Below are 14,804 nucleotides of genomic sequence, written 5' to 3'. Positions count from 1 at the left end.
TGTCTCATGCTGAAGTCTTAGTGCCGGGCGGAGACTGAAACTGCTTCTTTGTGCGTGTGCATGTGTGCATGTGTGTAAACGTATTGTGCTGTATTAATAACCCCGCTGACCGCCCTTCCCCCCACCTCTGAGCGGACAGTGGCCCGGACAGTGATCTCTGTGTCTTGCTGACATTGAGGAGGGCTTGTGGAGCATGATTGTGCTTACAGAGGAGCCGTCCTTGGGAGAGAGAGAGAGAGAGAGCCGGCCGTCACAGATATGGATTCCTACATTTAGTGTCTCGCCCTCTCACACACAAATGTTTCTCTTTCACTGAGCCGTGGCCCGCAGGCAGAGAGTTTTATCGATCATCTGACTTTTAATGCCTCCTAAATATTAAGATTCATGTATATGACCTTTGTGTGTGGATTGAGCATGGGAAATCCCAGCCTAAATACCCTTGCAGGCGCTGCTGGCTCTGCTGCGTGCTTTGTTTCAGTTTCTTGCTTTTGACAATGGATAAATAGAGCTCTTTGCTTATGAAAACATGGGGGTCATGGTTATGCTGTGTTTTAGAAAGTTGCACTTTGTAGAGAGAGGTTTTTTTTTTTTTTTTTTTTTAAATAATTTGGGGCTAGTCTCTGCTGGCACTTGAGAAGATGAGGGAGACAGAAAAAGAGAAGCAGTGAAAGCGGTGGGAATAAGAAATGGGAAAGGTGAGGGCTCAGTTTTCTCTCTCTGTTTTAAGTATGGATCTGTTTAGCCTCTGTGAGCCCTCCTCTTTTTCTTCTCTCTTTTTCCCACTTTCTCTCTTTCTCATTCTGTCACACACACACACACACATAAACACAGAGCTTGACGGCTCGGGAAGAGAGCCCGGTGATTGATGACACTGTTTGAGGGACCTCAGAGACAGTAGTGCTAGAGAGAGATGGACGAGTGCAAAGGAAGAAGGAAGGATGGAGGGAAGGAGGTCGATCAATCAAAGAGCACGGTGACGCCTTAAGCAGCCCCTTACCATGCCAGAGCCCAATGTTGAAACGACACCTGGAGGTGACCCGGGTTGTGTGGGCTTCTCGCCTCAGCATCACCCCGCCCCTCCTCAGACGAGAGAAAACAGTGTCGAGGCAGAGACAGGCTATGAAAATAAAGTTATTGTAGTCTGATAAAATAATTTGCGTTGACACAGAAAATAATTGTCTTACATCCGATCTGATCTGTGTGGCTAAAGTTACATCGCCGTGCTGCTTGTGTTGGCCCGCGCTCTGAGAGAAGCGGTGGACGTCTGGGGGTGGAGATGGGCTGAGTGTGGCTCAAGGAAAAAAAAGAGGTGTCCTGACTCAACCTTCAAGCTCACATGCGCACACATGAGTTGCCCACCACATAGGAGGATGGCACAACATGTTTAAGGAAAAACACACTTTGCACCTTTTGTTGTTTGGTGGCATTTTTTTTTTAAATTCCTAAAGATAACCGGCCAAGCATAGATGGTGAGACATTGCACTGAGATATTATTTTATATGCAGCACAATGAAGTTTAATAGCAGGATATAGTAGGGATAAAGCCTAATACCGATAGTGGCTGATGCCAATACTGATACTGATATACATTGAATTCTAATACACAGTGGGACAATATGGATGCTAAACAGGCTAAGCTTTTCAGACAGGCATGTCTTGAGATGATTGTTTCCAAACAGAGGCCCATGTTAGTTTTACTCCTCTACTCATTTTAAAGTTTTATTAAATAACACAATCCAAGAAAAAGCTGCTTACTTTTACAATTAGTCAAACAGTAACAGATTTATGTCAATTCTCTTTTCTAATGATTTCATCCCTTTTTTTAAATTCTGTCTCAGATATGTGTTTCTTTGTTTGTTTTCCATAGACTTTGAAAAGCTATCATTGAGTCTTGTGCAGATTCCCTCTGTGCAATAATCCATATTCATTACCATACTTATGTGCAATAACCTATAGTGCAATAACTCCTGTCCATGTTTACACTTGTACATATATTTTTTCTTTTCATTCTATATATATTTCTATTTCTATTTCTATTTATATTCCTTTCTTTATTTTTCTTGACTATTTGCTCTTTACTTTACACTTGAGTGGGAGTTGTTATTGTAACAAAAAGTAATTTCCCCCTGGGGATCAATGAAGTATTCTGATTCTGATTCTGATTCTGAGTCAATTAATGAATTAGTAAAAATAGTATTGGACCAATACTGATATACGGTAGCATTTAAAAACTGGTATCGGCCCATGCCTAAAAAAATGAGTTATGTTATGATACATTGCAAATCATAGGCCTGTATTCATGTGCCCATACATTCAGCTTTGACTGAGAGCAACAAGTTTATGCCCCTTCTCTGGATGGTGCTGAAAGGCATTATGGGAAATGTATGAGCTCAGTAGAGGCTGACACAGCGGGTTGAAAAATGCTCAGTTGGTGATGATGGTAGATAGATATGGGTTAGTGGACTTCCCCTTTAAGGTGCTGGGAACTGGTCTGTGTCCGTCCCAGTATGGTGGGGGTGCATGGTGCCAGAGGCAGGGTGGTGCTCTGATGCCATCCCGATTCACAACCACACACACACACACACACACACACACACACACACACACACACACACAGACCCCGAGGTCCAGACCCGACCAGCCGATCCTGATAAATCACCCTGACGAGCAAAGTGAAGGTCGGCCCACTTTCAGACCACACCGATTCATCACAGATAATGATGGACGGCGTTGTTTTCCAAACTCATTGAACTCTTTCTTTCTTCCCCTCGGTTCTTCCTCCCTTTGTTTTTTTTTTTTCTTCCTTTTTCTTTCTCCTCAAAAGTTTAGACTACAAAGGGCCGATGAGGACTTCAAGTAACGACTTTGCCCCGGTGCGTTCTGCCAGAAAGCGGAGAAACGTTTCAACCGTCTCAGCACTTTTTGAGAGGACGGACGCCTCTGGCTCAGATCCGAGACAAGAATAATGTGACATTTGAGTTCTTAATGCAACATTTAATCCCGGCCGTGTGGTAATAATTTTATTCTAATTCAGTGAGGTGCTGATGTCCTCCCCGCGCTCTTGACCTTTTTTCACACTGTGCCTGTGAAGAAATGCACGGGCTTTTGTTTCCCTCTGTCGACACAAAGGCCTGTGTACATATAATTCACTGCACCTCTGTCAAACACAATTAAAGGCCCTCTCATGGGACAATATCAGCCTAATCCATCTGAAATAGGAAAACATGATTCTTCAATCTTAAGTACGGTTCCAGGAGGTTTCAGTGTGCAGCAGGTGAGTGGAGGATCCACAGGAAGAAGTTGCTGCTGTGGATTTGCACCATAAATAATAAGGCTGCATGGCTCTAGATTGTTGTGTAGAGGGTTTTGGGGGGAGCCAAGCGAGGTGGTGTGCTCCTCTCTGAGTAGATTTTAACTACCCTCTAATGGCCAGAATGTGTCATTACAGGGCTTTCTTTCATCCATCAAGCACATCAACTCAAAGGCCTCCTTTTGTCAACACAGAGAGAGAAATCACTCTTATAAAAGTTATAAAAAAAACCAAAAACTTCTTTTGCATTTGCTTTGTTGAAGTTAGATTTCTTAGATGTGCGAGTGTTTTAGTGCCGCGCTTTGTTTTAAATGGTTTTTCTGATGGGGAGGAAGGGGGGAGAAAAATGAAGTAGATTGCTATTTGTCTGAAGTGAGATCCGTCATATGTCTGTGCGATCAGTGAGGAATCTGATGAGTGACAAGTTAGAGATAAGTTGCTTAGATGAGTGTTTGGCACAGAAAGCAAAAGCACTTCAAAAAAGGAGAAAAGTGGATCTTTTAGAGGATGAGAGCTTTGTCACTTTTAGAGCAAATGGGGCACTTTGTCACCAAAGGTATATATGTGTGTGTGTGTGTGTGTGTGTGTGTGTGTGTGTGTGTGTGTGTGTGTGTGTGTGTGTGTGATTCCCTGTATATCTATCGCCTGCAGCTTCCTGGGCTCTTTGTGAGAGAGAGCCTGAGTGACTTTGTAGTGAGGTGCTCTTTAATGCTTCCCTATGTCACTGTGTTTTGTGCTTGTACATCAGTGTTGTGTGTGTGTGTGTGTGCGTGCCGATCCTGTGTTTAACCAGGTATTTCTGTGTGTGTGTGTGTGTGTGTTTCCTCCAGGTGTGCGTGCCGAGGCGGTATGCCCCGGGGAGTTCTGCTGACAGTGCGCTAGGAGTCTGAACCTTGTCGGTATTCGTGGCTGAGGAGGAGACGCCCCCCCGCCGTGCCGTGTCGACACCATGTCTCTGACCGACAAACACAAAGTGAAGAGGCAGCGGCTGGACCGGATCTGCGAAGGTAAAGGAATACACGCGCGTGTGTGTGTGTGTGTGTGTGTGTGTGTGTCTCAGCTTTATCTATCTGCCACACATCAACCCATTTGTCTCAGTCAGTCATACTCTCCCAGCAAGACTAGAGTGAGACTGATTGACAGGCTGATATCTGCCTGTTTGTGAATGTCAGATATCGGCGTGTTCATGTCATCCCCTCAGTTAGGTTATCCTCTAGCTGTCCTTTTTTATTTTGCATTTACAATATTCTTTTTAAAAGTCTGTGTATCTGAACATTTTCAATAAGAGATTTCCTCTAGTAATAATTTTGTTTATTTTTCACATAGTAATTTTGTTTTGTTTTTAGCATTTACTTTTATTATTTTGCCATTTGTATTATTTTTTAATTTAATTATTTTATTGTATTATTTGTTTATTTATTCTATTATTTGTTTTATTTTTTCTTATAATTATTTTGTAGCTATTGAATATTGGCACACAATATCAGCTATCAGCAGCTTCACTTAATAAAAAATGCAATCAGTAAAAATTACTGATTTTGATTACAGTCAAAATTGTCATCAGTATGAGTAACTGTAATCATCCCAATTGTGTTCATCTGTCCTAATCAGCACCATGCGACAGAGGATCCCATGATGCTCACTGCACATGTTGTTGTGTTTGACAGTGCCGCTGTCACTGGCCCCAACCCACCGCCCTCATTGTGGGCCGCTTCCAGAAACCGATTGCTGATCAATACTAATTGATTGCTATAATCTGTGCTGGCTAAATCTATAAATGTGGAGCTCATCAGCAAACATTTCTCACTAACCTCATGAAGGAAGTTAGTGTCTTATTTGGGTTTCTCTGTTAGCCGCTGTGTGTTTGTGTGCGTGTGACTTAGGTGTACGCAAACATCACAGCTCGAGCTTGGATTACTGTGCCGAGCTGAATGGTTTCTATCAGGTTTCTGTCCAGGGACGCCTTTTTGGAAACCAACCAATTTTACCTCATGAAATGGAGCGATTACCGGGCTCCGGGTTGTGGAGTAGAGAGGAATCGTGTCGTGTTTAGGGGCGTTCACAGATCCTGAAGGAACCTCAATAATGCATGGGAGTTATCTGCTGTGTAAATAGCGACAGAGTAGGATCAGGAGCCGAGGAGTGTGAGGGAGTCTTTGCATGGGTGTGTAAATGTGTGCAGGCTTACGTAGGCGCATGTTTAAACCCACTTGTTTGACTATGTCCTAGTGAGCGTGCATGTGCTTGTGTGCACTGGCTTGCATCAATGTGTGTGTGTCAGACTGATATGTCCTGAGGTAAAATCATCTCCTCTCCGATGTCTGGGTCCCCGAGAGGCTTGTTAAGCTGCCGGGTCCTCCTGGAGCCAGCGCAGGGAAAGGCAGACATGACTGCAGCGCTGGAAAATGAAGCTAGACGCACCATTACCCCCAGTGCCAGAGTATTTGTTTTGCACCATGATGTAAGCACCTCGGTGCTGCGCGCGTGAAACGAGGAACATATGCCGCTCACCCTGCGACGGGCCCGCTGTTAGGTCCAAGAAACTCAGCCCCCGACGTCAGATCCCTGGCAGGGCTGCGGAAAAGTGGGAAAAAATCTCCATCTTAACAAGTCATTTATTAAGATCCCACTTGTTTCCAGCGCAGTTGATTAGCATCGGAAACAAGTGGGATTCTCTCATCCCACCGGCAGATTTTTTCACTTGTTTGAAGAAAAACAAGACTTTTAACACTGAATGTGAGAGTAAAGCACTTGTTAAGATGGAGATTAGTTGCAGTGGATTGGCTGTGCATGTCGAGGTTTGGATCCAATTTAGTTGGTGTTTCAAAATTTTGCAGAAGAAGTACTAAAGTCTATCACTGCCCTTTAGTCTCGCATACTAAATGTACAGCAGATTGCACTCACTGCAAAAAGTCAAATCTTACCAAGATTATTTGTCTTATTTCAAGTAAAAATGTCTTATTTCTAGTCAAAATATCTCATTACACTTAAAATAAGACATGATCAGCTCAGAAGTAACTTGTTTTTAGACAATTGTCTCTTGTTTCAAGTGAAAATTTACTTGAAACAAGTTAAAATTAGCTTGAAACAAGAAACATATTCTGCCAATGGAACAAGCAAATTTTTACTTGTTCACTTGTGTCACAAGTAAAAATTTGCTTGTTCCATTGGCAGAATATGGCAGAAGACAAGTTATTTCTGAGGTGATCATGTCTTATTTTAAGTGTAATAAGATATTTTGACTAGAAATAAGACATTTTGACTTGAAATAAGACAAATAATCTTGGTAAGATTTTGACTTTTTACAGTGCTCTTGTTATTATTTAAGGTGGGTCAGTTTTTTTATTTTTTTCATTTTCCTACAGGTTGATTGTTTGCTGGTGGAAATCTTTCCTGATTAGAGTGGCCGTCCACATCCAGCTGTTGCATTCATGTGAGTCAGACAGCTGAAGTAGTTAGTCACTCCTGTGGGAACAACAGTTAGTCTGCTCTACTGGGCGAGAGCTCAAAGCCCACAGGAGCCTCAGAGAGAGACGGTAACAGGTGTTGCTGTGATGCATGCAGAGCTCCTTCGTGGTGAGCATACCTGACGACGCTCTCTCTCTCTCACACACACACACACACGCGGGCGCGCGCGCACACACACGTATGCGTGCACACACAAACTCCCGCGCGTGCACCGGCTCTCCAGATGGCCATCATACAGGATCAGTGAATCAGTTCTCTGGCGGCCATTGTGAGGGCGGAAAGAAAAAAACAGCTTGTGATTTGTGATTTGTTCACGAGCCAATGACCAGGCAAAGTTGTCCCACTGATTGCGTGTAGCGGCGTGATAAGACTGCCATGGCGATTGTCTCTGTGAAAGGAGAAAACGCACATGAAACAAGGCTCCGCTTTTTGTCTCCCGCTCAGGTAAAATCCCCACAGGGCCCATTTGGCTACTGCAGGGAATAACTCATCTTAATCCAGGTTCACACTTCAACCAGGCGCACTGTTGGCAAACAGATGAAGACCAGATGAAGCCGTGATTTGTGGTGTCTCTCCTCCGTCTCTTTCAAGCCGAAATCTGGAGCGCGCTCTTTCAAAACGTCTGCCGAGACCACGCTCTCTCTCCGCTGTCCAACTGAGCCTTGGTCATTGTTTCCATTGTTTTCCTGGCTCCAAAAAAACAACTCTTGTCATCCCTAACAATTTCCATCCCCATTTGAGGCATGAATTGTAGGACAGATTCAACATCTTTTTTTTGGTATTTGTATTTATTTTATTGTTTTATGATACAGATGCCCAGACTGTCATGTTAGGCAGGCAACCCAGAATGTAGACGTTGGCGCGTACAGCAGCAGGATCAGGAATATGGCGGTGTCTAAGGAAACCCTGTGGCTAGATGACAGGGCTGATTAAACCATTAAACTCCTTGATATGTATTTAGCATAATCTGGCCTGCCTGCAAATATGGAGCTGGAGAGCTGGGTGCGACTGTTTTTATCAAAAGCTGTTAGTTAGCCCAATCAAAGCAACCGCTGGGAAGCATCAGCTTTAATTCAGCTCTGTGAGGGATAGGGGAAGGCGCTGTTTCCCTGTCTCTCTGTCTCCTTCTCTCTCTATCTCTATCTCTCAGGGGCGAAGAGATTCATTTCTGTCATCTGAAGAGATGAGGAGTGATCTGCCACGGCCCCCTGTTCCTCCCTGCCTCAGGTCTTTTCATGTTCGCAGCTTAATTTGAGCTGAACCAATGTTTATCACTCTGCAGCAACTGGGCTGGATGGCTGGGAGGGAGGACACTTCTTCTCATGATCTGTTTTTGCCTCGGCTAAGATTGTTGTTTTGCTTGTAAACTCCAATACTATTTCCCCTCCGGGTGAGATTAGCGTTGCGCTTCTAGTCAGATGATGTTTTAATCAACATCTGCATTTTATTCATGTCGTGGCACATGATGATGCTTTGTGGATGCATAGTTAAGTGGTATAATTCAGCCATATTAGTTCCTACAAAACGACACAGTGGCCTTTCTACTCATGATGCTAAAAGCCTCTCAATTTTGCATTATGATTGCTTATCTAACCATGGCACCGTTGAACATATTGTAAAATATGGCATTTAACAGGCTGTTCTTTCTTGTTTAACTACAGTCACTGCCTTTTTTTCATTAGTGATGTGGAGGCGAGTTATGTCTTCCACACTTCTCTCTCTCTCTCTCTCTCTCTCTCTCCCTCCCTCTCTCTCTCTGCCTTGCGCTCTTCTCTCACTGAGCTGCACACTCCTTGTCTCTCCAAAAAAGAAGCAGGCTGTCGCCTCTCCCTTCTGTCTGCCCCATCTGTGATGCAGTATGGGCCACTGGCTTGATAATGATAGGCAGGCGGAGAGCAGAGCTGCACACGAGGAAGAAGAGGGAACAAACCAAGCCACTAAAATGGAAGACAAAACTCTAATCAACGGCCTCAGCAAAGTCTAGCCGAGGTCTCGCCCCGCTGATAAGAGCAGGTTTCCAGTCGAAGCCGTGCCTGAGCCCCACAGCCGCTCTCTCCTCACTAACGTGTGATTTGCTGTGTCATACACCACAGAGATGGGTGGTGGGAAAGAGGCGGAGGACGGCATCTTGATAACACAGCAGATGTGAACTCTCAGCAAACCATCGGCCCAGAATTGGTACCATGTGTTTTTTGTGTTTTTTTTTTTTTTTTTCCTCGGCGCTCCCCCACCCCTCTCTCTCCTCCCCTCCCTCCTTGTACTCGTGTTAGTGTGAGGAAAGGCCTGGAGGCTCGTTAAAAGTTTAATATACTGTACAATCACAGTAATTGACTAGAATTTTCAAGTTCTTCCAGTCACGGTCTTAATTTATGAAGTCCCTATGAAAGTTTAATGGATGAGCAGTTGCAGCGTCGCAGCTATCTAAATCATTCCGCAGCTATCTCGGCCCGCGCTGCTTGCCAAGTCCCGCCGTTAGCGTCCCGTGCCCTAGAAAGATGGCCAGATTGCTCCGAAGGCATGACTGTTGCTGGACGTCTGTTCCACACATTGTACCTAGAGGTCCTTCACAGGGCTGCACAACAGGCTGTGAGCTAGCACGCCGAGGGAGCGTTGGCACACACGCCTGACGCTGTTCAGCCGTATATGCCCTTTGTAAGGTTGGGGTTTCATGTCTTGTTTTGTATTATTCATGCCAGAGCCTTCTTGAAACTGCCGTGTCCCCTGTCACATGATGTGTGGAATATAGCATGCTTACTTAATTATGGAGCCGCTCTCATGAGGGTCATATCAGAGGATGCTGACAGGATGAATTGGGCTCCCTTGTTTTGCTTGCTTATGAATCGTGGGGAATGCTCCGATTTGCATGGTAGGAGATATGATATGCCATATTCGTGCGTCAGTTTTAGCGACACGAGCCCACTCAGACCTGAGATGTTTATTATTGTTATTAATGTTTTGTCAGGAAGCGGGGATCTGAGTGACACACAGCCCAGGAAGGGGCTTATTAAAAGAAGTTATTGTCGGCGATCGCTGCGGAGAGATGCAACACAATGATTAATGGTGTGTTTTACAGCTGACAAAAAAAACGCGGGCAGACTGAGAAATCACGGCGAGGAAAATTCTAGGTATGTTTTACCTCGTATGAAAGCAACCATCATTCAGACATGCATCATCCTAGACTGCTACAGGCGGATAAGAACTATAAAAATGTTCTGTTTTTTTTTTTTTTTGTTTTTTTTTTCCATGAAATACGTTTACAGTTTGTTTTGACCTACTTAATGGTCTCCATCTTGGATGTTCCATAATGGAATAATGTGTGTTTTTTGGTCCTGTGCAGGGTGATGTAATATCACAGTTGCATCACTAAAGCCTGAAACATGAAAACAGGCTTGTCTAGCATTTCCCTCTTGGACTTGATAGGTAGTTGTTCTGTCGCCCTTTTCCAGTTTTGTATAGCAGTGTCTTGTCACCCCAGACAGTAACAAATGTGTCCCATCTCAGCCACTCCGTCTCTGTGTCTCAGCATCCAGATGATGTCACTGGAGACTCGCTAGAAAAAGCTCTCTCCTTAAATCCCGGTGGTGTGTTTCAGAGAGGAGTGGAGGAGCTGGGAGAGAACAGAAACAGGCTTACAGCCATCCAGTCGTCACAGTCCAGTGCAGTCCAATCATATCTCCTTTCCCTCCTGTGCCCCTGCCCTGTCCTATCCCACGCCGTCTGTCCTTGAGGTAGAGACACAGCTGGCGGAGTGGGACTGCGGCCTACTAACTTATCAGCCCTTTTCCCATCACACGCTTATCAGAGCTGGCTTTTCTCTCCCTCTTCCTGCTGTCTTTTTGTTTACTGTGCGCTCGTCATGGCAAGTAAACACTGGCAGTTATCTCTGCGATGGCAACATCTCAGATTAGCAAGATCTGCTCTGTTGTACATCTGGCGTATAATAGCTGAGTGTGATCGTTACGAGGACAAAGGATTTAATTGGTAAAACTGTAGTTCATGCTGACATGTTATGTAATGGCCAGTTGCCATGGCATTTTTGCGCGATGTACTAACACTTTATTAATACAGTGCTTTTGTTGTCTTTTCTTACCTTTCAATCTTTTATGCAAAGCATTACGTGATTACAAAGATATTGCATAGTTGTGCATGTGCCTTTGTCTGCTGATGCATATGCATATTTGCATGCATAGGTGTTTGCATTGTGTGTATGCAGTGCATGGCAGTGTATCGAAAATTGATACTGTGATATGAGACTAGATATCATCTAGGATTTTGGATGTTGTAATATTATGCTATGATGGAAATGCTATCCTTTACTGGTCTTAAAAGCTGCATTATAGTACAGTGATGCAATTTTCTGTACTTATTACACTGTTTTAGCTGTTGTATTATTTGTCTCTTCCTGCTTGGTTATTATATCCACATTACTCCATCAAAAATCTCTATTGTGTAAATATCTTATGAAACCACCAACAGCCATCAGTACAATATTGTCACAGTGTCAATATTGAGTTGTCAAAGGTATCATGGTACATCATTTTGTCCATATCACTCCGTCCTGTGTGTATGTGTATGCGTATGTGTGAGTCTGTAGTTGTCCAGTAGGGGAAGCTATCTGTTCTGCATGGCCCTGCTGTAGCATCTGCGGTCCTGGACTCCTTCTAGTAGCCGGTGGATTAAGTCTGAGCCTCAGCGAATCCTGTGTGTCAGCCCTTCCCAACACTCAGAGACACAACATAACCTAAATGTCAGTCCCCAGCCTCCCCAAACCCCGTGGGAGAATCCATTCACATCCAACGGGATGCAGGCTGCAGGCCAATGGAGCTAGCAGTAACCTCAAAGTACAGTAAATACTGTGGCTTTACAACTCGGTGAACACATCCAGGGCCCTTAGCAGTATGCTATCTGTGTACACTATCTGGTTCAAATGATGTCACAGGGGGCAGTGGATTTAAGCAGGTTTTAGTTTGACTCTAATCCCCTTGTGGCAAACGCTGTGGATGAGAGAACCGTCCCTGCCAATGGCGTGGATCAACCCCATTGGATTAGTGCATTCTGTCCCCTCCTCCATTCTGTCGACCATTGTTAGTGTATTTTTACCCCAATTTCTTCACTCTCAGTCTTGGTTTGGGAGCGTGATGCCCAGCACAAGCATGATCCCTGCTGTTCCCTGTAGAATGGAGTAGATCCTCGCCCGAAAGGTGTGTTTTTACTGTGTGTGTGTGTGTGTGTATGTCTGTATGGGTAGGTATGTGTGTATACTGTGTGTTTGTCATGTTCTGCTTCTCCTCATGGAGTTCTAATGTTTCTAGGGCTGAATAATTTAGATAGGCTGCCAGCAGGGAGCTACATGATAGCACTGCCCTAAGGGAGATGGGGGGAAAAAACCCTACAGCTGCAGATCAGGTAAAAGGGTACCTCATGCTTCACCTTTTCTCTTCTCCTCTCCACTCCTCCCTTTGGATGGGTGGGTGTAACTGGAGAGTTGAAACACAACACCCAGCTCTGCTTTCCCCTTTTAGCCGTCCTCTTTATTGTCTTTACTGATGCCTAACTCAAGTGAGCAGTCGTGTTTTGGTGGCTCTAAGGGCCCGTGTGGTTTGTCATGGACTGACAGCCAGCACGCCAGGGCCACAGCTCGCTGTCACTACTGTGGCACTGTTGCGGGGCGCAGGAATTCTGTGGCGCTGGGTGGAGGAGACGGCGGGGTGTGGTTTAAGCATCACCCAGACCATTGCGAAAACCAAGAACTTTACACACTGCTCCAGCCCTCCGTCTACAGCCATGGGTCTGCAGGGCACGAGCTACTAAGGAAGAACTCCGTGCCTTCACTGAGCAGCAGCTTCTACCTCAGGCAAGCGATGGCAGGTCGGGCCTCTGCGCCTCCACAGGATTACTACCAGGCTGACATGGCCTTATCTGGTCAGCTACCTGAAGAGCCTGGTTTTTATAGAGCCAACCAGCACCTGCTTAGCAGATCAGCTTCGCATTATGGGTCCAGCGTCGGGGGGGTGAGCCCTGCCTGGGATCAAGGACAATCCAGGGCCACCCCCTCTGCCCCAGCCTCCGCTCCTACACCCACCCCCGCACCTCCTCCGCCTCCACCTCCACCCCCACCTCCTCCGCCACCCCCGCCCCCTCCTGCTCATGAGCTGAGCCGTTTGTATAGGGATCCTCTGGGATCCAAGATGATCCCAGACGTCCAGCGCATTGGTGGCAGCTCTCCCTCTCCTGCGGTCTACAGGGTGTCAGCCCCGCTTTCCCTTTACTCTGCTGAGGCAACATCGCTAGCTGCTCGCCAGGCTTATAACGACATCAACAGCATCCCTCTGGACCCCCGGCAGCCAGCTGCCACCTCTTTAGTGGTAGACTCGGCTTCTCAGGGAATGGACGGAGCTGTCCCTCGAGCCTACGGAGCTGTAGCCTCCCACAGGCTGCCTTATGACCCAAACTATGACCCCAGCTCAGCCATGGTGGCTGCCACAGCTGGCCTGACTTCTGGCATACCTCCTCATCACCCTAGTGCTGCAGACCCCAAGAAGATGGTGGATCCAGCTTTCTTGGCTTTCCTGCGAGCTGAGGGTCTGGCTGAAAGCACGATCACCCTCCTGCTGCAGCAGGGCTTCGACTCCACCACCATGCTGGCGATGATGGAGGACCATGACATCCGCTCTGTGACGCCTAACCTGGGTCAGGCCCGTGTCCTGTCCCGTGTTGTACTCAGTTGTAAGACAGGTGGGACAGCCCTGGGCACACGTGCACGATCAAACAGCTTCACCCATCGTAATGACCTATACATGCAGCCCCAGGGTTTGACCATGGATACTGGGTTGTTGCAGCAGCCTTCCAACACCATCCAGACAGTCTCCCCCAGGATGGGAGAGTTCCTTGGTAGAAGACCCAGCAGTGCTCCTTCCCAGCACCTCCTAGAGACCACCACCTACCCAGGAACTCGGCCCCTGGCAACAGGCGCTTTTCCCGTCAGCCCTGGTGGATACAGCAATGCGTTGACTCAGGGAAGACCCCACTCCATGTACAGTGCCCACACCGGCCTTGCCATGTCTGCTCTGGGACAGCAGCCTCCAGCTGCACCTAGCACCCCTGGAGCACCACCCAAAACCTTTTCGGGCTCCTACTCTCCCATAGAGCTGATGAAGAGACCCCCCGCCCTGCCTCCCATGTCACCAGGAACCATGGCCAGCCCCCTGCACAGCCCCCAGCTGCTCCGGAAGGGCATCACTGCTGCTACGGAGAGCACCGTCGTCCCTGCCACCGCTTCCTCCACTCTCCAAACACAGAATGTTAACAGCAGCAAGATGGTCGGACGCCGCACTGGTCCACCTGTCATAGTCTCAACCATGGTCACCACGCCTGACACAAGTAACGTCAATCCTCACCTTCCTCACCAATCTCTTCTCAACCCCTTCTCCCCCGTTGTCTCTGCTTCGTCCTTGTGTAATTTGGTCCCGTCTTATGTATGGATGCTGTCAACTGTTGAGGCTGCACTCCTTAAATATTCTCTAGAGTACCAATCACAGGTATTGCTAAGAATTTTCCATGTTATTTCTTCATATGCTCGTATCTTAGATTAGACATGTAGTAACAGATTTAACTTGATGGTTGGATGTTATTCAAAATAGTTCATGATTGATTTTTGGCATATATATATTTTTTTTAATCATTACAATTTTGCACTGACAGCCTTTTTGAATAGAGGAATAGCATGTATGATGCATCTGACAAGTTAAGCAGCTTTTCTCTAAGTGGTCTGTTTTTAAATTGCACAACTATTTATACATCTATTGCAACAGCGTTGTGTCATGTGCCTGAGGGGATCCTGTCTGTGTGATCCAAGTTGAAACATTTTTTATGAAATGCACTCTAGTTATTGAGGTCAGTTTTTTCCCTCTTTCTTTATCACTTAACATATTGATCAGCATAATTTTGACTGAGGTCAAGTGTGTTTGTCCAGTGGCTGTGGTGCTCCATCATACCATCACTGTCCCAAGGTGTCTTGTGTTTTGTT

General features: G+C 46.0%; 1 protein-coding gene across 3 annotated transcripts in view; it reads left to right on the top strand.

The window, feature by feature from the left end:
- The window catches only part of LOC115377618 (C-terminal-binding protein 2), a 95,721-nt gene that overhangs the window by 34,969 nt on the left and 45,948 nt on the right, over nt 1-14,804 (top strand). For 2 of the 3 annotated variants that reach the window (XM_030077484.1, XM_030077485.1), the window contains exon 1: nt 12,325-14,158. In XM_030077484.1, the coding sequence (XP_029933344.1) occupies nt 12,325-14,158 (1,834 nt within the window). Of the gene's footprint in view, nt 1-4,140; nt 4,318-12,324; nt 14,159-14,804 lie in introns of those variants that run through there. The other variant, XM_030077487.1, reaches the window with a different exon arrangement.

Source organism: Myripristis murdjan, chromosome 19, assembly GCF_902150065.1.
Source record: "Myripristis murdjan chromosome 19, fMyrMur1.1, whole genome shotgun sequence".
Classification (NCBI taxonomy): domain Eukaryota; kingdom Metazoa; phylum Chordata; class Actinopteri; order Holocentriformes; family Holocentridae; genus Myripristis; species Myripristis murdjan.
This window is presented reverse-complemented; position numbering and strand designations above follow the sequence as displayed.